Source organism: Mixophyes fleayi, chromosome 2 (assembly GCF_038048845.1).
Source record: "Mixophyes fleayi isolate aMixFle1 chromosome 2, aMixFle1.hap1, whole genome shotgun sequence".
Taxonomy (NCBI): domain Eukaryota; kingdom Metazoa; phylum Chordata; class Amphibia; order Anura; family Limnodynastidae; genus Mixophyes; species Mixophyes fleayi.
In genome coordinates this window covers 331513885-331537398 of record NC_134403.1, presented here as the reverse complement: position 1 = coordinate 331537398, position 23514 = coordinate 331513885, and the positions used below count along the sequence as shown (strand labels likewise).

The 23514-nt window shown below is 43.0% G+C and overlaps 1 protein-coding gene across 1 annotated transcript in view; it reads left to right on the top strand.

Moving 5' to 3' along the window:
• Window positions 1-23306, top strand: part of TMIGD1 (transmembrane and immunoglobulin domain containing 1) — a 48283-nt gene extending 24977 nt beyond the window's left edge. The window contains exons 6-8 of the mRNA XM_075196896.1: window positions 4742-4845; window positions 18953-18981; window positions 22952-23306. Coding sequence (XP_075052997.1) covers window positions 4742-4845; window positions 18953-18981; window positions 22952-22955 — 137 coding nt within the window. The 3' untranslated portion in view covers window positions 22956-23306. The remainder of the gene's footprint in view (window positions 1-4741; window positions 4846-18952; window positions 18982-22951) is intronic.
• Window positions 23307-23514: the final 208 nt, after the last annotated feature.

Sequence of the window (23514 nt, the reverse complement as noted above, 5' to 3'; positions counted from 1 at the left end):
ATGTCTCTCGCACCTTTTCCTTCTTCATCCTCTTCTGGTAATATGGACGAGGGCTAGAGCTATGTGCAGGGGTGCAGTGTTATAGTGTTTTCTTATGTCATGCTTTTGTACTCTCAGGCTTGGGTATTAGCTGATGTGATCTGCTATGGGGTTCCTTCCACACTATGTACCCGTTTTTCCCCTACCCCCATAGATATGTCCTGCCCCCTTTCCATTTTATTTCTGTATCTCTGTACTTTTAATTTTTGCAAAAAATCACTAAAACTTTTTCACAATAAAAATCACACCTTAAGTCTGGTGGCTAGTGTATAAAGCATCCTGAAGTCTGGTCACTAGTATATAAAGCGGTCCTCCAATATGGTGGCTAATAGTGTTTATGTCAGACACCATCCCCGCACTGTCCATAGGTGTTGGAGACGGACGCCTGTACTCCTGTAGGGGCCGTGTCCTGTTGCCTGGCAACGGGATGTACTTCCGGTTTCAGCCTGACGCTGCGCGCATGCGCTGTAAGGTCACTTCCCGTTGCTAGGCAGTGGGATGCTTTCCTCTTCTGTTTATCGGTGGTCAGGTGCATCTGACTGCCGAAATCAGCACCATCCTATCAGACACAGGACACCACTATATTGGGCACTTACTTACCTCAGTCTGGTGCCAGAGTATTGGTTCACCAGCTCCAGCGTTCCTGCCTGCAGTTTCCCTGTTCCTGTTGTTGTTATTTGGCTCCTGGCTGGTTCTTGACCATTCTCTTGTCCTGTGCTTCGGTACTGCACCTTGTCTGGATTCTAACTTCTGGCTCATCTCTGACTATTCTTCTGGGTCCTCCCTGTGTTGCACCATTGTTTATTATCTGACCCGGACTGCACAACCATCCCTGTACTTCTTCCATTGCACTGGTAACTAACTTGGAGAACCGCGACCTGCGCACCTCAGGCAGCCTAGTCCATACCTTCTTGCGGGGGTCCCTGGTGAATACCGGGGGTGCGTTAGACTCTGCGCCTTGTTTAGTTGCGCCAATACCAGTCAGTGGCATCTATAGTGTCATTAACATGACAGTTTAAACAGACCTCCAATATGATGGCTGGTATACATATCAAATCAATATGCTTTCTGGTGTAAGAAACAGATTTCTAATATTGTATTTTACCAATCAGACTTTATATCTGGTGGCTAGTATATAAATAGACTTCCAGTCACTTTTCTAGTATAAAATTAGTCCAATATGGTGGGAATTGTTTAAAGCAGACAACCATTATTGTGGTTAGTGTATAAAGCAGACTTTCAATTTGGTAATTTCAATTCGGGGCTTAAATCTGGTGGCTAATGTTTATAGCAGACCCCAGTCTGGTGCTTGCCTTTAAAGCCAAACTCCAATTAGGTGACTAGCATTTAAAGCAGATGTCCCCACTTCAATGATGTACTTACTGTGTAATCACAGATCCCCACTCTGCGGTATGATTGCAGCCCCCAGAAGCTATCATTACAAACTATCAGACAGCGATTCATCCTGTGATTTGTTATACATCCTATAGGAAATTGTTTGCAAGTGGACTCGAATTAGCTGTCCAGTGTCGGACTGGGGCATAAAGGGCCCACCGGGGGACTGAAACGCTAGGGGCCCACCAGAGGAGGTGTGGCCAGCCATCATAGAGGCGAGACCAGACACTATAGAGGGAGAGGGGTCAGCCCACGAAGGACAGCTAGCACCATAGTGTAGTATATAAAGAATGCAGTGTGTATATAAAGAGTACACAGTCTTGACCTGCCCCTAAGATTGGGCAGAACAGTCACCAAAAATCGGGTTTGTCCCACTAGACCAGTCTTGGCTAACCTGTGGCACTCCTGGTGTTTGTGAAACTACAAGCCCCAGCATGCTTTGCCAATATATAGCAGCTTATTGCTGGAAGGGTATGCTGGGACTTGTAGTTTCACAACACCTGGAGTGCCACAGGTTAGCCAAGCCTGCACTAGACTCAGAACATTTGACAGACTGTCCTACCTGTTTTTGTCACTTTTACCACCTGTGGCTCCTGGTTTCTTTAGTTGTGGCTTGTCTGGATCCTGAAATGTTGGGGGCCCTATTTGTAAAAAATAATGTGTACATTTAGAAAATTCCAACCAGCCCCGGCGTTAAATCAATAGGACCCACAATTAATACTTAGGCCTTCCTCCAGCCCCAATATTAAAGTAATAGTATTCCCATTTAATAAACCTATTTCCCTCCAGACAGCCCCTGCAATAAATTAATCGGATTTACGTATAATAAATATACCTATTTCCCGCAACCGTCACTGCCATTAAATAATTCATATTCACATTTAATAAATAGACCTCATGCTGCTCAAACTCAGCCCCACATTCAATTAATAGCCCCCAAACCAGCCCATCTTAAATTAATAGTTCCCACTATAAAATTAAATTGCCCTACCTTCATCCTACAAACAAAAAAGCACCCATTATTTAGCCACCACCTACCCCACACACACATTACATTGCCACAAGCCCGTTGTGCCATCACACACGCATTACTGTGCCCCTTCATCACCATGCTGTGCCTCCTTATGATCACACTGTGCCCTCCATGCGGCTCCCCCCCCCTTCTCCTGGCCCCCCTTTATCACCCTGTGCCATGCTGCTTTGGCCTCCTTCACACTCTGCCATGCTGCTCTGGCCTCCTTCACACTCTGCACCATGCTCCCCCTTCACTCTGCACCATGCTCCCCCTTCACTCTGCGCCATGCTCCCCCTTCACTCTGCGCCATGCTCCCCCTTCACTCTGCGCCATGCTCCACCTTCACTCTGCGCCATGCTCCACCTTCACTCTGCGCCATGCTCCACCTTCACTCTGCGCCATGCTCCCCCTTCACTCTGCGCCATGCTCCACCTTCACTCTGCGCCATGCTCCCCCTTCACTCTGCGCCATGCTCCCCCTTCACTCTGCGCCATGCTCCACCTTCACTCTGCGCCATGCTCCACCTTCACTCTGCGCCATGCTCCCCCTTCACTCTGCGCCATGCTCCCCCTTCACTCTGCCTCATGCTCCACCTTCACTCTGCGCCATGCTCCACCTTCACTCTGCGCCATGATCCCCCTTCACTCTGCGCCATGCTCCCCCTTCACTCTGCGCCATGCTCCCCCTTCACTCTGCGCCATGCTCCACCTTCACTCTGCGCCATGCTCCACCTTCACTCTGCGCCATGCTCCCCCTTCACTCTGCGCCATGCTCCACCTTCACTCTGCGCCATGCTCCACCTTCACTCTGCGCCATGCTCCCCCTTCACTCTGCGCCATGCTCCCCCTTCACTCTGCCCCATGCTCCACCTTCACTCTGCACCATGCTCCACCTTCACTCTGCGCCATGATCCCCCTTCACTCTGCGCCATGCTCCCCCTTCACTCTGCGCCATGCTCCCCCTTCACTCTGCGCCATGCTCCACCTTCACTCTGCGCCATGCTCCCCCTTCACTCTGCACCATGCTCCCCCTTCACTCTGCACCATGCTCCACCTTCACTCTGCGCCATGCTCCACCTTCACTCTGCACCATGCTCCCCCTTCACTCTGCGCCATGCTCCCCCTTCACTCTGCACCATGCTCCCCCTTCACTCTGCTCCCCCCTTGCTTCCGTTGCTTCACTTACCTTTTCTATCGGCTTATTTCTTCTCGTCTTCCCTACTCCTCTCTGCGGCGCTCCTCACTGAACGTCAGGCGTGCTGAGGTCACGCCCGACATTTAGTGCGAACGGAGCAGAGAGGAGTCGGGGAGCGCCGCAGTCACGTGAGCATTCTTTTTTTAAAAAAAAAAATCCGCTCCCCCCACCAATGAAGAGGGGAGCGATCAGGGTCAGGGCCTACCGGGGGATAGCCCGGTCCCCGGTGGCCCAGTCTGACCCTGTAGCTGTCAGATTCTATTGTCCAAGCAGCCTCAGTGTTCTGACATATGAATTAATCAGGTCACAGGGAGACGTCTGCTCGATTTTAGTCACCTCACTGGTGATATCTCTGTTAGTTGCAACTTTTCCCCTAAAATACTGGTATTTTGACTGTTGTTTGAGTATAATATAACTAATGACAGTAATAGATAATTGCTTTTATGTCAATGATCACAATTTTACCATTAGGATCTTTATATATGTTGGTTTATGTCACCTATTTGTGTATTTCCCCTATAAACAAGGGGCAGCCCATTGAAAGCAGTCACTAAAGACTAGTTACTGCCATCTTTAAGCTAAGAATTTTACATGCAGAAAAGACTCTGTGGCCAATATTGTGAAGACCTCAAATTATACATAGTTTCTACTCCTTGAAGTGTATTAGGAAATCCTTTATTGCAAATGTAAATCTTACTTTTTGCTGTGTGCATAAAAACAGGTTTGAATTATTTTATATATGGTATAGAGCACCCTGCGTCACCCACTGCTTACAAGATTCGCACATCATACTAAGTAATAATGTGCTCATCAGTACTGGAGTCTTGGCAGAAAAATAGTCACACAAACAACTGGAAGGAATTGCTCTAGTGCTATAGGCTTGTCATTTTCCATTTGGTTTTAACCTTCCATCAGGCTTGTTTTGTTTGTGACAGACCTGAGTTCCTATGAGCCAAAGAGATGTGGTCTATTGGTCTGGGGTACGGCCACAGTACATTGAGTCATGTTCAATTTCTCAGGATTTTTTCTGTTTATGATTGATTGTAAATTTGCATCTGTGATCTTAACAGAATGTTAAATGTGGTTTTCCTTGCACAGATCGAAAGGTCCCTCTTCCCGTGGAAGCAATCGCAGCAGCAGTGGTGGTAGGAGCCCTCGTTATTGCTTTTGGACTGTTTGCACGGAGAGACAAAATTATTAGAGTAAGTTTTTATAATCCTAGATGAATATTTAAGAGTATAAAGCAGTGTTTCCCAACCCTAGTCTTCAAGTACCCCTAACAGGGCAGGTTTTCCAGGTGACCAGTGGTATAATTATACCACATCTTTCAAAATGTGTCAGGCAGTAATGATTACACCTGTGCTCCAGCAAAGAGATATTGAAAACCTGCACTGTTAGGGGTACTTGAGGACTAGGGCTGGGAAACACTGGTATAAAAGTGACTGATAATAAATATACTTATAGGTAATATGTCTGTGTCTCTCTCTCTCTCTCTTTCTCTATCTATATATATATTTATTTTTTTTATTTAAGTCATTTTGGCAGCATCACTATTTTGTACAGTTTGCTCCCCCTCCCTTCCCTTCCTGAATGGAACATCAAGTGCAGCAGGAACCTAGCATGAATCAATGCTCTTGTTGGCAAACGGATGTTGATTAGGACATATTCACAAATGATATTGAAAAATACCCAATATTATTTGGTTGGGGCAGAGGGGGCGAAGTTATTTTGCAGACATAAGATAACCAGTAATATAATTGTATGCCTCAGTGATGTCACTAGTTCTTAGTGAATTGATAGGCTGAATATTAGATTAATGGCTGCCTCCACTATGTGTAGTTGACAGGTACATTTTAATAATCATTAACACACCAAAGATGACATTTCTTAGCCACATAGCACCATGTAATATCTTCTGCAATTGACAGACACCAAAATCAGATTTTTTTTATTGACTTATGGCAATAGATTAATTTTGGAACTTAAAACATATTTATTAAACCTCTTATTGGGCAATTTGGAATATCCACATAAAAAAAAAAAAAGAATCAGAAATTGACTGTGGCTGACTCATACGAATGATAGTAGCTGCCTCCAAAGAAACAAACCCTTCCCACGAGATTTCCCTAAACATATCATTATTAGGCAGGGGTCACTTCTCCCTGCTCATCCTCCTGGACCTCTCTGCGGCCTTCGACACCGTGGACCACCCCCTCCTGCTGCAGACCCTTCTTTTTGTTGGGCTCTCTAGCTCCGTCCTTGCATGACTCATCTCATACCTCGCCAAAAGCTCCTTTTCTGTGTCCACCTCTGGTTCCTCCTCCCCCCTTCGTCCCTCCCCATAGGAGTCCCACAGGGCTCTGTTCTTGGCCCTCTGCTCTTCTCTCTGTACACCTCCTCCCTGGGTGAACTCGGTCTCCAGTATCACCTATACGCCAATGACATTTAACTCTACCTCTCTTCTCCTGATTTATCCCCTCCCCTCCTGTCTTGTGTATCCGATTGCCTTTTCGACATGTCCACCTGGATGTCCTCATGTTTGCTCAATGTTAATATAACCAAAACCAAACTCATTGTCTTCCCTCCTTCTAGATCTTCATCCAACATCATTGTTAACAATAACACCATCTCATCTAGTAGGAATTTATGGATAAATAAATGTCCCCTAACACTCTAAAGGGAGACAAAAGATTAGGATTTATAGTTAATGACTTTAAAGTGACAGGTTTTTTTTCCGCATTTGTTACATGATTGGTTCACAGACACCATGCAAATGATGAAGACTGCTACATGTTATATACATATATGACTTCATTGATTCCAGGTCATGTTACATAGTTTGTACTTTGATTGCTTGTTAACCATGATGGAAACTTCCAATAAAACTGTTTTAAAAAGTACAAGAATAATACCTAGGGACAGTGTCAGACTGGAGTATACAAGACCCATCTGTAGGACCCAATACAAAGACCCTCTACGTAGTTAAATACAATATATATTTTTTCTTATATCTGAACAAAATAGTTGTCTTATTTTCCTTGTATCAAATATTCAGTATAAGCACACTTAATTTAGGACACATCCAAGAGCTTCTATGTGCTGTGCTCAAGCTCATCCCAAAACTTTTAGCCTATACTGAGTACACCTAATTACCCAAGAGTTAAAAATTAGTTGAATGGATACAGATTCACAAATAGAGACTGCCTTGGAAATATGCATTAGAACATCATTAAATTGTTATAAAATTACACTTTAAAATATACATAGAAGTACATACAAATTGATAAGCATTGTCCATACATACAGAACAATAGAATAATTATTGTGTGGTTATCCATGCATACACAATCAGAATAGAAATATAGGTCAATCAGCCACAACATTAAAACCACATTCCTAATATTGTGTAGGTCCCCCTTATGCTGCCAAACCAGCTCTGGCCTGTCGAGGCATGGACTCCACAAGACCTCTGTAGGTGTCCTGTTGTATCTGGCACCAAGACGTTAGCAGTAGATCCTTTAAGTCCTGTAAGTTGTGAGGTGGGACCTCCATGGCTCAGACTTGTTTTTCCAGCACAGCTCACAGATGCTCGATTAAATCAAGATCTGGGGAATTTGAAAGCCAAGTCAACACCTTGAACATTTTGTCATGTTCCTCAAACCATTCCTGAACATGTTTTACAGTGTTGCAGGCCGCATTATCCTGCTAAAAGAGGCCACTGCTATCAGGCAATACTGTTGCCATGAAGGGGTGTACTTGTTCTGAAACAATGTTTATGTAGGTGGTACCTGTCAAAGTAACATCCACAGGAATGTCAGGTCTCAAGGTTTCCCAGAAGAACATTCCCCTATCACCACACACTGCCTCTGTCGGCTTTCTTTCTTCCCATAGTGCATCCTGGTGCCATCTCTTCCCCAGGTAATTGTCTCACATGCACCCAGTCATCCACATAATTAAAAGAAAACGCGATTAATCAGAACTGGCCACCTTCTTCCATTGTTCCATGGACTACTTCTGGCCAATTGTAGGCAATTTCAGTAGTAGACAGGGGTCAGCACTCTGACCCATCTGCGGCTAGGCAGCCCTATATGCAGCAAGCTGAGATGCACAGTGTGTTCTGACACCTTTCTATCATACTTCAAAGGGACAGAATTTGTTTAATGTAGTGCACTCCAAAAACAGATTCTGCTCCTTTAAATTTTGTAATCAATTCAATTTGCTAGTAGCGCCTCAAGAAATCAGATAGGTATTGAATGATCATTCTGTTTATTATATACACAAAAAGTCAGATATAACACATACTGAGTATATTGTGCGACAGTTTCAAAACACAAACTGGTGCGATAATTTTTGCTTACATTATCTTTCTATCATAGCCAGCATTAACTTTTTCGGCAAGTTTTGCTACAGTAACTCTTCTGTGGGATTAAACCAGATGGGCCAGCCTTCACTCCCCATGCACATCAATGAGCCCTGGGTGCCCATGACCTTGTCAGTGGTTCACTGATTGTCCTTCCTTGAACCACTTTTGGTAGGTACTAATCACTGCATACCGGGAACAGCCCACAAGACCTGCCGATTTGGAGATGGTCTAACCCAGATCCTAACGCTTGTCCATTTTTCCTGCTTCCCACACATCAACTTCAAGTAGTAACTGTTCAGTTGCTGTCTAATATATTCCACCCCTTGACAGGTGTCATTGTAATGAGATAATCAATGTTATTCACTTCACTTCTCAGTGGTTTTAATGTTGTGGTGCCCATCATACAGTAAAGAGTAGTGGTATTGTGTATATACATGCATAGAGAACAAGAGAATAAATACCATGCAGTTCTCCATACACATACAGCAAGTTGTACTGTGTGGTTGTCCCAACATACAGAATAAGGAAAACTACTGAGAACTACATATAGCCAGGGCCAGTGGAAGGGGACTAGGTACCTGAGGTGCCACCCTCTCTGCTCCTACCCCTGAATCCCCCCTTAGAAACATTATGTCACTCATTCAGTGTATAAGGTGCCTCTGAATTGGTGCTGTAGGTCATCACCAAATGGTAACACTGCCCTGCATATATTATGCAGAACAAGAGAAGTGGACACAGGGAGTAGAAGTATGTCAAAGTGCAGAAAAAGCTCAAAGTGGAATTCCAAAGCCACCCTGCTCACTACATCATGTGTCATGCGTCTGTGGTTGCCAAGAGAGTTCAGAATCATAAATCATCAATAGCAGCCTGAAGAGAAAAAATACATGTGGAATGGTAAACACCAACATTCTTCGTATGGCTTGCCACAATGATTTATATTTAAAAAAAAAACCACCAGATTTTTTTTATGGGATTGCTGCTTTAATAACACTTGAATACATTTGCAACTAACATGCAACAAAGTTAATGTTTAAATTCTTTGTAAAGCCTGGATATCCGTGTAACATTCCTCAAAATTGGTGATGTTAATTACTTTTCTAACTGGGCATAATGTGTGTCTGGTGTTTAGTCACAGTTTAGACTTTGTCAATCTGTCTGAATTTAAAAAGAGCAGAGTATTGAGATGGCTAAACATCATCCTCTGATCTGTGTCCAGATAAGAGGTGTAGAATGAATAGACAAAACTGCAAAACAGAGGGGTACAAGGAGGTAAAGGAGTAGAATGAGAAGGGGTAGAATGATAAGGTGAAGGGGTTGAAGGAGGTAAAGGAGTAGAATGAGAAGGTGAAGGGGTAGAAGGAGGTAAAGGAGTAGAATGAGAAGGTGAAGGGGTAGAAGGAGGTAAAGGAGTAGAATGAGAAGGTGAAGGGGTCGAAGGAGGTAAAGGGGTAGAATGAGAAGGTGAAGGGGTCGAAGGATGTAAAGGGGTAGAATGAGAAAGTGAAGGGGTAGAGGGAGGTAAAGGAGTAGAATGAGAAAGTGAAGGGGTAGAAGGAGGTAAAGGAGTAGAATGAGAAGGTGAAGGGGTAGAAGGAGGTAAAGGAGTAGAATGAGAAAGTGAAGGGGTAGAAGGAGGTAAAGGAGTAGAATGAGAAAGTGAAGGGGTAGAAGGAGGTAAAGGAGTAGAATGAGAAAGTGAAGGGGTAGAAGGAGGTAAAGGAGTAGAATGAGAAGGTGAAGGGGTAGAAGGAGGTAAAGGAGTAGAATGAGAAGGTGAAGGGGTAGAGGGAGTTAAAGGAGTAGAATGAGAAAGTGAAGGGGTAGAAGGAGGTAAAGGAGTAGAATGAGAAGGTGAAGGGGTTGAAGGATGTAAAGGGGTAGAATGAGAAAGTGAAGGGGTAGAGGGAGGTAAAGGAGTAGAATGAGAAAGTGAAGGGGTAGAAGGAGGTAAAGGAGTAGAATGAGAAGGTGAAGGGGTAGAAGGAGGTAAAGGAGTAGAATGAGAAAGTGAAGGGGTAGAAGGAGGTAAAGGAGTAGAATGAGAAAGTGAAGGGGTAGAAGGAGGTAAAGGAGTAGAATGAGAAAGTGAAGGGGTAGAAGGAGGTAAAGGAGTAGAATGAGAAGGTGAAGGGGTAGAAGGAGGTAAAGGAGTAGAATGAGAAGGTGAAGGGGTAGAGGGAGTTAAAGGAGTAGAATGAGAAAGTGAAGGGGTAGAAGGAGGTAAAGGAGTAGAATGAGAAAGTGAAGGGGTAGAAGGAGGTAAAGGAGTAGAATGAGAAAGTGAAGGGGTAGAAGGAGGTAAAGGAGTAGAATGAGAAGGTGAAGGGGTAGAAGGAGGTAAAGGAGTAGAATGAGAAGGTGAAGGGGTAGAAGGAGGTAAAGGAGTAGAATGAGAAGGTGAAGGGGTAGAGGGAGTTTAAGGAGTAGAATGAGAAAGTGAAGGGGTAGAAGGAGGTAAAGGAGTAGAATGAGAAGGTGAAGGGGTCGAAGGAGGTAAAGGAGTAGAATGAGAAGGTGAAGGGGTCGAAGGATGTAAAGGGGTAGAATGAGAAGGTAAAGGGGTAGAGGGAGGTAAAGGAGTAGAATGACAAAGTGAAGGGGTAGAAGGAGGTAAAGGAGTAGAATAAGAAGGTGAAGGGGTAGAAGGAGGTAAAGGAGTAGAATGAGAAGGTGAAGGGGTTGAAGGAGGTAAAGGAGTAGAATGAGAAAGTGAAGGGGTAGAAGGAGGTAAAGGAGTAGAATGAGAAGGTGAAGGGGTAGAAGGAGGTAAAGGAGTAGAATGAGAAGGTGAAGGGGTAGAAGGAGGTAAAGGAGTAGAATGAGAAAGTGAAGGGGTAGAAGGAGGTAAAGGAGTAGAATGAGAAAGTGAAGGGGTAGAAGGAGGTAAAGGAGTAGAATGAGAAAGTGAAGGGGTAGAAGGAGGTAAAGGAGTAGAATGAGAAGGTGAAGGGGTAGAAGGAGGTAAAGGAGTAGAATGAGAAGGTGAAGGGGTAGAGGGAGTTAAAGGAGTAGAATGAGAAAGTGAAGGGGTAGAAGGAGGTAAAGGAGTAGAATGAGAAAGTGAAGGGGTAGAAGGAGGTAAAGGAGTAGAATGAGAAAGTGAAGGGGTAGAAGGAGGTAAAGGAGTAGAATGAGAAGGTGAAGGGGTAGAAGGAGGTAAAGGAGTAGAATGAGAAGGTGAAGGGGTAGAAGGAGGTAAAGGAGTAGAATGAGAAGGTGAAGGGGTAGAGGGAGTTTAAGGAGTAGAATGAGAAAGTGAAGGGGTAGAAGGAGGTAAAGGAGTAGAATGAGAAGGTGAAGGGGTCGAAGGAGGTAAAGGAGTAGAATGAGAAGGTGAAGGGGTCGAAGGATGTAAAGGGGTAGAATGAGAAGGTAAAGGGGTAGAGGGAGGTAAAGGAGTAGAATGACAAAGTGAAGGGGTAGAAGGAGGTAAAGGAGTAGAATAAGAAGGTGAAGGGGTAGAAGGAGGTAAAGGAGTAGAATGAGAAGGTGAAGGGGTTGAAGGAGGTAAAGGAGTAGAATGAGAAAGTGAAGGGGTAGAAGGAGGTAAAGGAGTAGAATGAGAAGGTGAAGGGGTAGAAGGAGGTAAAGGAGTAGAATGAGAAGGTGAAGGGGTAGAGGGAGTTAAAGGAGTAGAATGAGAAAGTGAAGGGGTAGAGGGAGGTAAAGGAGTAGAATGAGAAAGTGAAGGGGTAGAAGGAGGTAAAGGAGTAGAATGAGAAGGTGAAGGGGTAGAAGGAGGTAAAGGAGTAGAATGAGAAGGTGAAGGGGTAGAAGGAGATAAAGGAGTAGAATGAGAAGGTGAAGGGGTAGAGGGAGTTAAAGGAGTAGAATGAGAAGGTGAAGGGGTAGAGGGAGGTAAAGGAGTAGAATGAGAAGGTGAAGGGGTAGAGGGAGGTAAAGGAGTAGAATGAGAAAGTGAAGGGGTAGAAGGAGGTAAAGGAGTAGAATGAGAAAGTGAAGGGGTAGAAGGAGGTAAAGGAGTAGAATGAGAAAGTGAAGGGGTAGAAGGAGGTAAAGGAGTAGAATGAGAAAGTGAAGGGGTAGAAGGAGGTAAAGGAGTAGAATGAGAAGGTGAAGGGGTAGAAGGAGGTAAAGGAGTAGAATGAGAAGGTGAAGGGGTAGAGGGAGTTAAAGGAGTAGAATGAGAAAGTGAAGGGGTAGAAGGAGGTAAAGGAGTAGAATGAGAAAGTGAAGGGGTAGAAGGAGGTAAAGGAGTAGAATGAGAAAGTGAAGGGGTAGAAGGAGGTAAAGGAGTAGAATGAGAAGGTGAAGGGGTAGAAGGAGGTAAAGGAGTAGAATGAGAAGGTGAAGGGGTAGAAGGAGGTAAAGGAGTAGAATGAGAAGGTGAAGGGGTAGAGGGAGTTTAAGGAGTAGAATGAGAAAGTGAAGGGGTAGAAGGAGGTAAAGGAGTAGAATGAGAAGGTGAAGGGGTCGAAGGAGGTAAAGGAGTAGAATGAGAAGGTGAAGGGGTCGAAGGAGGTAAAGGGGTAGAATGAGAAGGTAAAGGGGTAGAGGGAGGTAAAGGAGTAGGAATGAGAAAGTGAAGGGTAGAAGGAGGTAAGGAGTAGAATGAGAAAGTGAAGGGGTAGAAGGAGGTAAAGGAGTAGAATGAGAAAGTGAAGGGGTAGAAGGAGGTAAAGGAGTAGAATGAGAAAGTGAAGGGGTAGAAGGAGGTAAAGGAGTTAGAATGAGAAGGTGAAGGGGTAGAAGGAGGTAAAGGAGTAGAATGAGAAGGTGAAGGGGTAGAGGGAGTTAAAGGAGTAGAATGAGAAAGTGAAGGGGTAGAAGGAGGTAAAGGAGTAGAATGAGAAAGTGAAGGGGTAGAAGGAGGTAAAGGAGTAGAATGAGAAAGTGAAGGGGTAGAAGGAGGTAAAGGAGTAGAATGAGAAGGTGAAGGGGTAGAAGGAGGTAAAGGAGTAGAATGAGAAGGTGAAGGGGTAGAAGGAGGTAAAGGAGTAGAATGAGAAGGTGAAGGGGTAGAGGGAGTTTAAGGAGTAGAATGAGAAAGTGAAGGGGTAGAAGGAGGTAAAGGAGTAGAATGAGAAGGTGAAGGGGTCGAAGGAGGTAAAGGAGTAGAATGAGAAGGTGAAGGGGTCGAAGGAGGTAAAGGGGTAGAATGAGAAGGTAAAGGGGTAGAGGGAGGTAAAGGAGTAGAATGACAAAGTGAAGGGGTAGAAGGAGGTAAAGGAGTAGAATAAGAAGGTGAAGGGGTAGAAGGAGGTAAAGGAGTAGAATGAGAAGGTGAAGGGGTTGAAGGAGGTAAAGGAGTAGAATGAGAAAGTGAAGGGGTAGAAGGAGGTAAAGGAGTAGAATGAGAAGGTGAAGGGGTAGAAGGAGGTAAAGGAGTAGAATGAGAAGGTGAAGGGGTAGAAGGAGGTAAAGGAGTAGAATGAGAAAGTGAAGGGGTAGAAGGAGGTAAAGGAGTAGAATGAGAAAGTGAAGGGGTAGAAGGAGGTAAAGGAGTAGAATGAGAAAGTGAAGGGGTAGAAGGAGGTAAAGGAGTAGAATGAGAAGGTGAAGGGGTAGAAGGAGGTAAAGGAGTAGAATGAGAAGGTGAAGGGGTAGAGGGAGTTAAAGGAGTAGAATGAGAAAGTGAAGGGGTAGAAGGAGGTAAAGGAGTAGAAATGAGAAAGTGAAGGGGTAGAAGGAGGTAAAGGAGTAGAATGAGAAAGTGAAGGGGTAGAAGGAGGTAAAGGAGTAGAATGAGAAGGTGAAGGGGTAGAAGGAGGTAAAGGAGTAGAATGAGAAGGTGAAGGGGTAGAAGGAGGTAAAGGAGTAGAATGAGAAGGTGAAGGGGTAGAGGGAGTTTAAGGAGTAGAATGAGAAAGTGAAGGGGTAGAAGGAGGTAAAGGAGTAGAATGAGAAGGTGAAGGGGTCGAAGGAGGTAAAGGAGTAGAATGAGAAGGTGAAGGGGTCGAAGGATGTAAAGGGGTAGAATGAGAAGGTAAAGGGGTAGAGGGAGGTAAAGGAGTAGAATGACAAAGTGAAGGGGTAGAAGGAGGTAAAGGAGTAGAATAAGAAGGTGAAGGGTAGAAGGAGGTAAAGGAGTAGAATGAGAAGGTGAAGGGGTTGAAGGAGGTAAAGGAGTAGAATGAGAAAGTGAAGGGGTAGAAGGAGGTAAAGGAGTAGAATGAGAAGGTGAAGGGGTAGAAGGAGGTAAAGGAGTAGAATGAGAAGGTGAAGGGGTAGAGGGAGTTAAAGGAGTAGAATGAGAAAGTGAAGGGGTAGAGGGAGGTAAAGGAGTAGAATGAGAAAGTGAAGGGGTAGAAGGAGGTAAAGGAGTAGAATGAGAAGGTGAAGGGGTAGAAGGAGGTAAAGGAGTAGAATGAGAAGGTGAAGGGGTAGAAGGAGATAAAGGAGTAGAATGAGAAGGTGAAGGGGTAGAGGGAGTTAAAGGAGTAGAATGAGAAGGTGAAGGGTAGAGGGAGGTAAAGGAGTAGAATGAGAAGGTGAAGGGGTAGAGGGAGGTAAAGGAGTAGAATGAGAAAGTGAAGGGGTAGAAGGAGGTAAAGGAGTAGATGAGAAGGTGAAGGGGTAGAAGGAGGTAAAGGAGTAGAATGAGAAGGTGAAGGGGTTGAAGGAGGTAAAGGGGTTGAATGAGAAGGTGAAGGGGTCGAAGGATGTAAAGGGGTAGAATGAGAAAGTGAAGGGGTAGAGGGAGGTAAAGGAGTAGAATGAGAAAGTGAAGGGGTAGAAGGAGGTAAAGGAGTAGAATGAGAAGGTGAAGGGGTAGAAGGAGGTAAAGGAGTAGAATGAGAAAGTGAAGGGGTAGAAGGAGGTAAAGGAGTAGAATGAGAAAGTGAAGGGGTAGAAGGAGGTAAAGGAGTAGAATGAGAAGTGAAGGGGTAGAAGGAGGTAAAGGAGTAGAATGAGAAGGTGAAGGGGTAGAAGGAGGTAAAGGAGTAGAATGAGAAGGTGAAGGGGTAGAGGGAGTTAAAGGAGTAGAATGAGAAAGTGAAGGGGTAGAAGGAGGTAAAGGAGTAGAATGAGAAGGTGAAGGGGTAGAAGGAGGTAAAGGAGTAGAATGAGAAGGTGAAGGGGTAGAGGGAGTTAAAGGAGTAGAATGAGAAAGTGAAGGGGTAGAAGGAGGTAAAGGAGTAGAATGAGAAAGTGAAGGGGTTGAAGGAGTAAAGGGGTAGAATGAGAAGGTGAAGGGGTTGAAGGATGTAAAGGGTAGAATGAGAAAGTGAAGGGGTAGAGGGAGGTAAAGGAGTAGAATGAGAAAGTGAAGGGGTAGAAGGAGGTAAAGGAGTAGAATGAGAAGGTGAAGGGGTAGAAGGAGGGTAAAGGAGTAGAATGAGAAAGTGAAGGGTAGAAGGAGGTAAAGGAGTAGAATGAGAAAGTGAAGGGGTAGAAGGAGGTAAAGGAGTAGAATGAGAAGGTGAAGGGGTAGAAGGAGGTAAAGGAGTAGAATGAGAAGGTGAGGGGTAGAGGGAGTTAAAGGAATAGAATGAGAAAGTGAAGGGGTAGAAGGAGGTAAAGGAGTAGAATGAGAAAGTGAAGGGGTAGAAGGAGGTAAAGGAGTAGAATGAGAAAGTGAAGGGGTAGAAGGAGGTAAAGGAGTAGAATGAGAAGGTGAAGGGGTAGAAGGAGGTAAAGGAGTAGAATGAGAAGGTGAAGGGGTAGAAGGAGGTAAAGGAGTAGAATGAGAAGGTGAAGGGGTAGAGGGAGTTAAAGGAGTAGAATGAGAAGGTGAAGGGGTAGAGGGAGGTAAAGGAGTAGAATGAGAAGGTGAAGGGGTAGAGGGAGGTAAAGGAGTAGAATGAGAAGGTGAAGGGGTAGAGGGAGTTAAAGGAGTAGAATGAGAAGGTGAAGGGGTAGAGGGAGGTAAAGGAGTAGAATGAGAAGGTGAAGGGGTTGAAGGAGGTAAAGGAGTAGAATGAGAAAGTGAAGGGGTAGAAGGAGGTAAAGGAGTAGAATGAGAAGGTGAAGGGGTAGAAGGAGGTAAAGGAGTAGAATGAGAAGGTGAAGGGGTAGAGTGAGAGTGAGAATTTGGAGGACGTGTAAAATGAGAAGGTACATTGATGGAATGTGAAAGTGAAATTGGAGACCAGACTGACAAGTAACGGGGTACAATGAGATGGAGACATTGGAGATCAGGTAGAATAAGAGGGTGAAACTGGACAACAGGTAGAATAATAATGGGAGTAGATAGAAAAGAGAGGTAACTTGGAGAACAGATAGAATGAGCTGGTGTGTCACAATGACAGACTGAGTAAGGGGGGTAAACAGCGTCATTGAGTCTCTCGCCTAACGGGAATCGAGAATGCTTTGCCAGGCAGATTGCTTGTGTCTGGCGGAATAGAGATTGGAGGACAGACAAATGAGGACGTGTCACGCTGGAGTCATAGTGACAGGGAAAAGAATGTCAGACACACTGAGTGTACTAGATTATATCAGAAAATAAGAGTGAATAAAACATTTTAAGAAAAAGTGAGGAAAGAGGGACACAACACAGAGGAAGAGAAAGAGGAAAGAACACAGGACAGATTACCACAGGACAGTTCACACACAAATCTGAAGGATCGAAGGATCTGTGTGTGAACAGTGAAGAGAAATAAAATAAAGACTGTATTATTCTCTAAAACCAGCAGATGGTTACTGTTAGAGATGCTCAGGCTCGGTTCCCCGAGAACCGAACACACCCAAACTTAGCAGATCCGAGTACCGAGCCGACTTGGTACTTTCGTGCTCTTTCGGAATTGAAAACGAGGCAAAATATCATTGTTACGTTGTCAGATCTCGCATCTCGCTAGTTTTGAATTCTATAAGTACCGCCCTCCACGGAGATCTAGCGCCATTTCACAGAGGGACACAGAAGAGGTAGCACAGTTCTTGGCAGTCTCTAGTGCAATTGGACAGCGTCATAGGTATAAAAGAAAGAGGAGGGGTAGCAGTGTTCTTCAAAGTCTCCAGTGACATTCATGAGAGCACCAATGCTCCATTGCTAATGGTCATTGCTGAAATACAAATACTAGGGCTGGCAGGCTTGGTCTTCAAAATCTGCAGTCTTTGTTTGAAAGTGTATGAAAATAATATTGTGACCTGTGAGGTGGTCAAAATTGACTGCAAATGACTTGAAATTAGTGTTATTGAGGTTAATAATAATAATGTAGGGGGAAAAAATGAGCAAAATTATGTGATTTTAGCAAAATTTAGTTTTTTTTCTAAAAAATCCAAATCCAAAACCAAAAACACACAAGGACGGTTTTGCCAAAACCAAAACATTAAATTAATCTAGATCCAAAACCAAAACCAAAACCAGAAAATGGGGGTCAGTAAACATCTCTAGTTACTGTATATTTCTGAAACATTTAATACAGTGTATGGTACCCAAGTACATGGGTTATTACCTATCAGCCTGAAATGAAAAAATTGTACTGTTACATTATTGACTGAGATTTATGGTTGGATTACGAAGAAAAGAAGAAATATAAATGTGAAGGGATTACAAAACAGCCAAGAGAGAAATGATACTGAGAAAAGTCTCACCAGACTGGTGGGAGTAGCTTTTATTGTATTTTGCAAGTGAGAAAGTGAAGAGTCCAGTTGGGAACATAAATAAAATAAACGTGTTTCCTTTGCTGTTAGTTCCAATAAATAGATAGAGCCTCATTAATGGGAAGAAGAAGAAGCAATGTATAACACTACTCCATGTCGGCACACTCACCCATTAGGCGTTAATCGGTAGGCTACAGGATTCAGCAGCTGTTCTGTACACCCGCTGTGCCTCTAGATGAAAAATGAAAGACCTTGTCCTGTCCATTGAATTGCTGATGGACACCACAGATCTTGAGTAATGTACTCCCATGTTACATCATCCGCTGCGGCTACAGTCATGGTACCACTAGTTATAGCTGTGGCTCAACTTTTGAAAATTGATGGCACTAATATGTCTTTAGTTGATTGGATTGAAAGACTAGAAAGGCATGGAACTACACTAAAGACTGCATGAAGGAATCCGCTATGTGGTGCTGGAACACCCAGACCTTTAAATAATTAAAAGGGATTGGAGGAAAGACAAACAAAGGTGGATAGGCGAAGCCTAAGAGGTGGCGCTGTTTTTTCATGTAGCACACAAATATTAACTTTACATTTCAGTGTATAAATAAGCTATCAAGTATTTGTGTGCTACATGAAAAAACAGACAGTATTTAACTTATGTGCAAAATAAAAAAAACTAATTTGCACCCCTTGCATTGTAACATGGTTTTGTCTAGGAGACTACTTACTACATTTTTTACTTAACTTTCCTTAATGAATCAGGCCCTTGGTTAGTAATTATCCACCTAAAATTGTTGAATGAGTTTTACACTGACTTGTAAGAAAAAAAAAATGGAATTGGATTACTAAACAACTATCTAAAAGAGAAAGAAAGGGGGGAAATAATGACACTAAAATGACAGTTGGAAAATATTCTACATATTCACAATTAAAAAAGATAAATAAAGGACGGTGTTGTTCATTGATAAATCCGTTGGACCAGTATACGTTTCCGCTTGCTGTCAGTTCCAGTAAATAAACAGGGCCCCTTGTTTATGTTAGTAGAAAGATCGTTTTATTTATAGCCATCATTGTAGTCTCTATCATAATCCATTTATCAATTGTGTATATAATGCAAGCAGGGGCGCACGGAGGATTGTCGGGGGGGGGGGGGGTTTCTCCCCGCCGACCGAAAAAAAAACAACCCACGAGAGAGAGCCAGCGCTGTCCTATACAGCAGCCGCGGCGCTGTCTAAGAAGCGTCTGCGGCGGTGCTGTATACAATACAGCACTGCCGCGAATGCTTCGTTGACAGCGCCGCGGCTGCTGTATAGGACACTGGCCATTTAGTTAGCGCAGGGGGGGTTTCTAGAGACCCAGAAACCCCCCTGCGTGCGCCACTGGCAAGTTACGTTTCACACATTACACAAATGATTACCACCCGTTTTATTTTTTTGCAGTGTAAGAAGAGCCGAGACGACACCGCTATGTAAGTAACCTCTGTAATGTCACTGTGATCACACAACACACGACTGTCTGTCTGCTGTGTCCTTACAAACAGAACAGTCAATTATTTCCATATGGGCTTTGAGCCATCTTTTATCAAATGCAACTCCCTTTCCTGACAACCTTCTTTTAAGTTTCATCTGTCTTGTAATTACCCCTTGAACCAGACCAGTAGAATGAAGCCTCTTGACTGATTTACAGGAATTGTTTTACAAGGCTCCTTTAACTTGGGGTAGAGAAACTGTGGACATTGAACTATTAAGCCTGTTGTACAGCAACATCAAACTAGCTCTGAGGATGATTAATCTAAATGATTGTAAAACATCAATATACTCCTTATAATTTGTTATGAACGCTGTCACTGCGTGAATTGCATATCAACAGTGTTACAATCTCTGAATTACAGCTTAATGTTCTGCTAGATATAAAGGTTACTTGCTGGAAGTCTTATGAAAAAGGTTTTATAGGGGATCAGTTACTTACACATATTTTAGGCATCTGTTTTGCGGGCTGAAATGCAAGGTCTCTATTTACCAGGAACCGGTTATATCATGGAATCACTGCCTGACTTGTGAGTACAGGTTCCTAGTGAGACGATAGGCCATACTTGCCAACTCTCCCGGAATGTCCGGGAGACTCCCGCATTTCGGGTGAGTCTCACGGACTCCCGGGAGAGTATGGCAATCTCCCGCATCTGCCCACTTCACTAGGAAGTGGGCAGAATTAGGGTCAAAATACCGCGATTCTCCCGGAATGGCAGCAGGGGCGGATTCAAAATGACATGATTTCACCCCCCCCCCCCTACTCCCCTACCCCCCCTGCACGCCCACCTACCCCCAGGCAGCTCCCAGAAGGCATAGACAAAAAGTTGGCAAGTATGTGATAGGCTAAAGTATAGAATATTATTAGCTCAGCCCACAAAATTATTATTATCTTGTATTCATAAGTTTCTGCAGTGCCGTACATAGACAGGGTGAATAGAGTACACATTTATAAATGATACAATACACGATACATAGTTATACAAACACTTTCACGTGACACACTACATAACAAATCATGCAAAAAAAAAAAAAAACATACATAAGAACAGTGAACGCATATGGGCACTCATAAGCAGAATAATAAATATATAATAAGACAGCAAATTGAATAGCATACAGACACAATTCAGCTTAATGCATGACAGAGACAAGTGAGAAAGACAGAGAGTGGACAGACAGGAGACATAGAGGGTACAGGACCCTGCTCCTGAGAGCTTACATTCTAAAGAGAGGGGTAGTGAGAGACAAAAGGAGCAAATGGGACAATAGGCACAGTGGGGTACTAGATGGTGCAGGGGCCTAAGGGGTGTAATACAGTGTTCCAAATGATATTAATGGGAGATGAGGGGGAATTGGATTGGCTGATATATCACAAGCTAATATAAGAAGGAAAGAGAAATAATACAGATGGTTGAGGGGTGTACGAGAAATTCTTTTGTGGTGGCAGTTAGAGGATATAAAAGTTAAGTATTTAAGATAGGAAAAGAGATTATGAGTATTAATTAGTGGGAGTGGAGTAGCGAGGGGGCAATATAGATAAAGGAGTGTGAATCAGGAGTGTAAATGATGTAATGTGAGCAATAATTCCATGGAAGGAATGTAAGAACACTTTAGTGAACATTGTGAGCTTTGATAAGGGTTAGTGAATATGTGACAAGACAAGAGACAAAGAAACAAATTAAGTAGATAAATTGATAGTTGACAGATTACATTGTCCAGGTAGAGACATGAGCAGATACCGGAGATAACAGCTGATGATTAATTGTTTATAATTCTCACAAGTTGTTCATTGGTTCTTCATCTGTGATGTTTTACTATGAAGTATATTTTGTAAATGACTTCGAGAAAATGGTGTCCTGGGTGTAGGTGACATGGTCACGTTAGGTTGTGTGTGAGTAGGTTGTGAGGACCTCGTTCCATAGCTGAACGAGATTTATAGTTCTGTTGAACAATCAAATCAAACAATGATCGGTGCTTGAAACAATCCTGGTTCATCGCTGGAGCATAAACACTAATGCAATATCGGGCCGAACGGTCGTTTATCGTTTGATTGAACCATTACTCGGCTGAAAACACTGTAGTGTGTACCCAGCACTATTCTTTTTTTTTTTTTTATTGTCAATATTTTTATTGAAAATTTTCAAAAATATATGGGGTACAGAAAAAAGAAAAGAGGGGAAATCGCACAAGGATGAACACATGGGGGACCTCCACGCAGGGGGGAGGAGTCACTCAGTTGAAGCAAGGCTCATAAAATCAGCAATATACATACAGAAGAGTGCAAGTATGCATCAAAACACATTAACCTTCTTTTTGACAGTCTGAAAATACTCCCAGCATGGCAGAGGTGCCGGAGGGTGTAGTCTGTTCCTTGGGCACCCAGCCCTATTCTTGTGGCTGTGAGAATCTGCTTTCCACCAAAAAAGGATACAATGATTAGTTGTGCAAGTGGTTTCAGAATTCCCTCTTTTCAGCATTGGGGTTACAAAATTGGCGGCGAGAATAATGATGATAAATAAAAAGTAGACATTTTATATTAGAATATAAACTGTTTTTAAACTAGCTAAACTGCAAAAAGACAGCAGTCTAGCCATGTTGCTTAAGTTTATAGCTTATGTCTCCCAGCACTGGGGGGTCATGAGTTCGATTCCAGCCTATGGCCTTATCTGTGTGGAGTTTGTATGTTCTCCCCGTGTTTGCGTGGGTTTCCTCCGGGTGCTCCGGTTTCCTCCCACACTCCAAAAACATACAAGTAGGTTAATTCGTTAATCCGTGTTTCCTCCTAAAGCCAATAGGTAAAATGGCAAGGATTACATCAGGTGGTAATGTTTTTGGGTTTTCAAACCACATTTAGTCTGGAAATACTTGTTAGTTGTTACCCATCTTGAAACATGTATATTGATGTTATGTTTTTTTGTTTTTTTTTGTTACCAGTATTTTTTTTAGATAAGCTTCCCTAAGGTTGCGGAAGTATTTACTGAATCCCAGATATTGAGGGAGTGTTTCATGAGGACAGAGGCCATACAAAAGTTTCCACATTGGGGTATCCGCCCTAAATCTCAAACCAAACAACAAGACAGTGTCGGTGGTCTGATTGTGCTTCAATGAGTTGGGCACCCCCCAGAGCACCCATTAGTATGTTAAGCACATACTTTTCTGGGGAGGAATAGAAAGTCATTGTGTTATATATTTTTTTTTAGAAGATAGAACGTAATAAAAATATGACAGAGTTGAGTATATAGTTTTCTTGTCTCTAAAGTAGTTAATAATGATCTACACTTTGGGTACAGACAAAGCCTACTATCGATTGGGAATAAATATATATATATATATATATATATATATATATATAACATATGAAATCTCATCATCACTCCCCTTTTCTCGATTCTCCAGGCTCTTAAGATGGTTTTTGAAAGTGAACCAGCTGCTTGGTCGCACTGGGACCGAGCCCCACAAAAATGTCATCATCCCAAGAGGAACCCATGTGGTTATTCTGGTTGGGTTAAGGGTTTTTAATGTATCAAAAATGAAGATAAATAGAGAATGGGGTTCTCCTTTAACTTGTTTGGAGTTTATTTTAATGTATAAAACAGTGTATCCAAATATAATATATACCAGCCATATAACTGGTTGAAATGGTAATTGGTAGGTAATTGATTGACCAAGAAACCTCTGTGAATAAGTGTCAGCCTAGCAGTATATGGAGGAGTGGTGCAGAGACTGTAAGCTTGTGAGCAGGGTTCTCTTACCTCTCTGTCTGTCTGTATTACCCAGTATTGTTTTATTAATGTTTGCTCCCAATTGTAAAGCGCTACGGAATTTGCTGTGCTATATAAATATATAATGATGATTGCTATATATAAAAAAAACATATACAGTAATACAATCTTTTTATTTCCTTTACAGGTAAAAAGCTTCCTCCAGCACATCTATATCCATTTCTTCTATCTGAAAATTGCCCAACATGGTAGTAATAGAATACATTATGAAAAAAAAACATGGTGGCAGTGTAACTCCTTTATCTGTGCTAACAATTATACTAACCTAATAGCTATGTACTTCTGAGTGGTGTATTTGTTGTTTGATGAAACAAAATGTTTGTATTTTTCTATGAGATTTTTAAAAACTAATGGGGTGGAATTTAACCTATTGTAAAACAGATGTAAGAAATGAGGCTATATAACTGGAACTAATCACAATCATCATAATGGATACATTTCCTGTATTGTACCCAATAAAAGACAACTAGAGAACGGTGAAACATTTGGTCTGTCCTATGTCGGCTGAAGTGCAGAGTTACTAGTTACAGAATGTGGGGCCCTGTCCATTAACTGATCTGCTCAGTATAAATAGAATATATTTAGGCCAGAGAACAGGGTACATAAGTACAGCACTGCCCCTTGTACGGTCACAACACTCTTCTATGGTACATACTGGGCACAATCCGAATTATGAAAATAACTATCCAG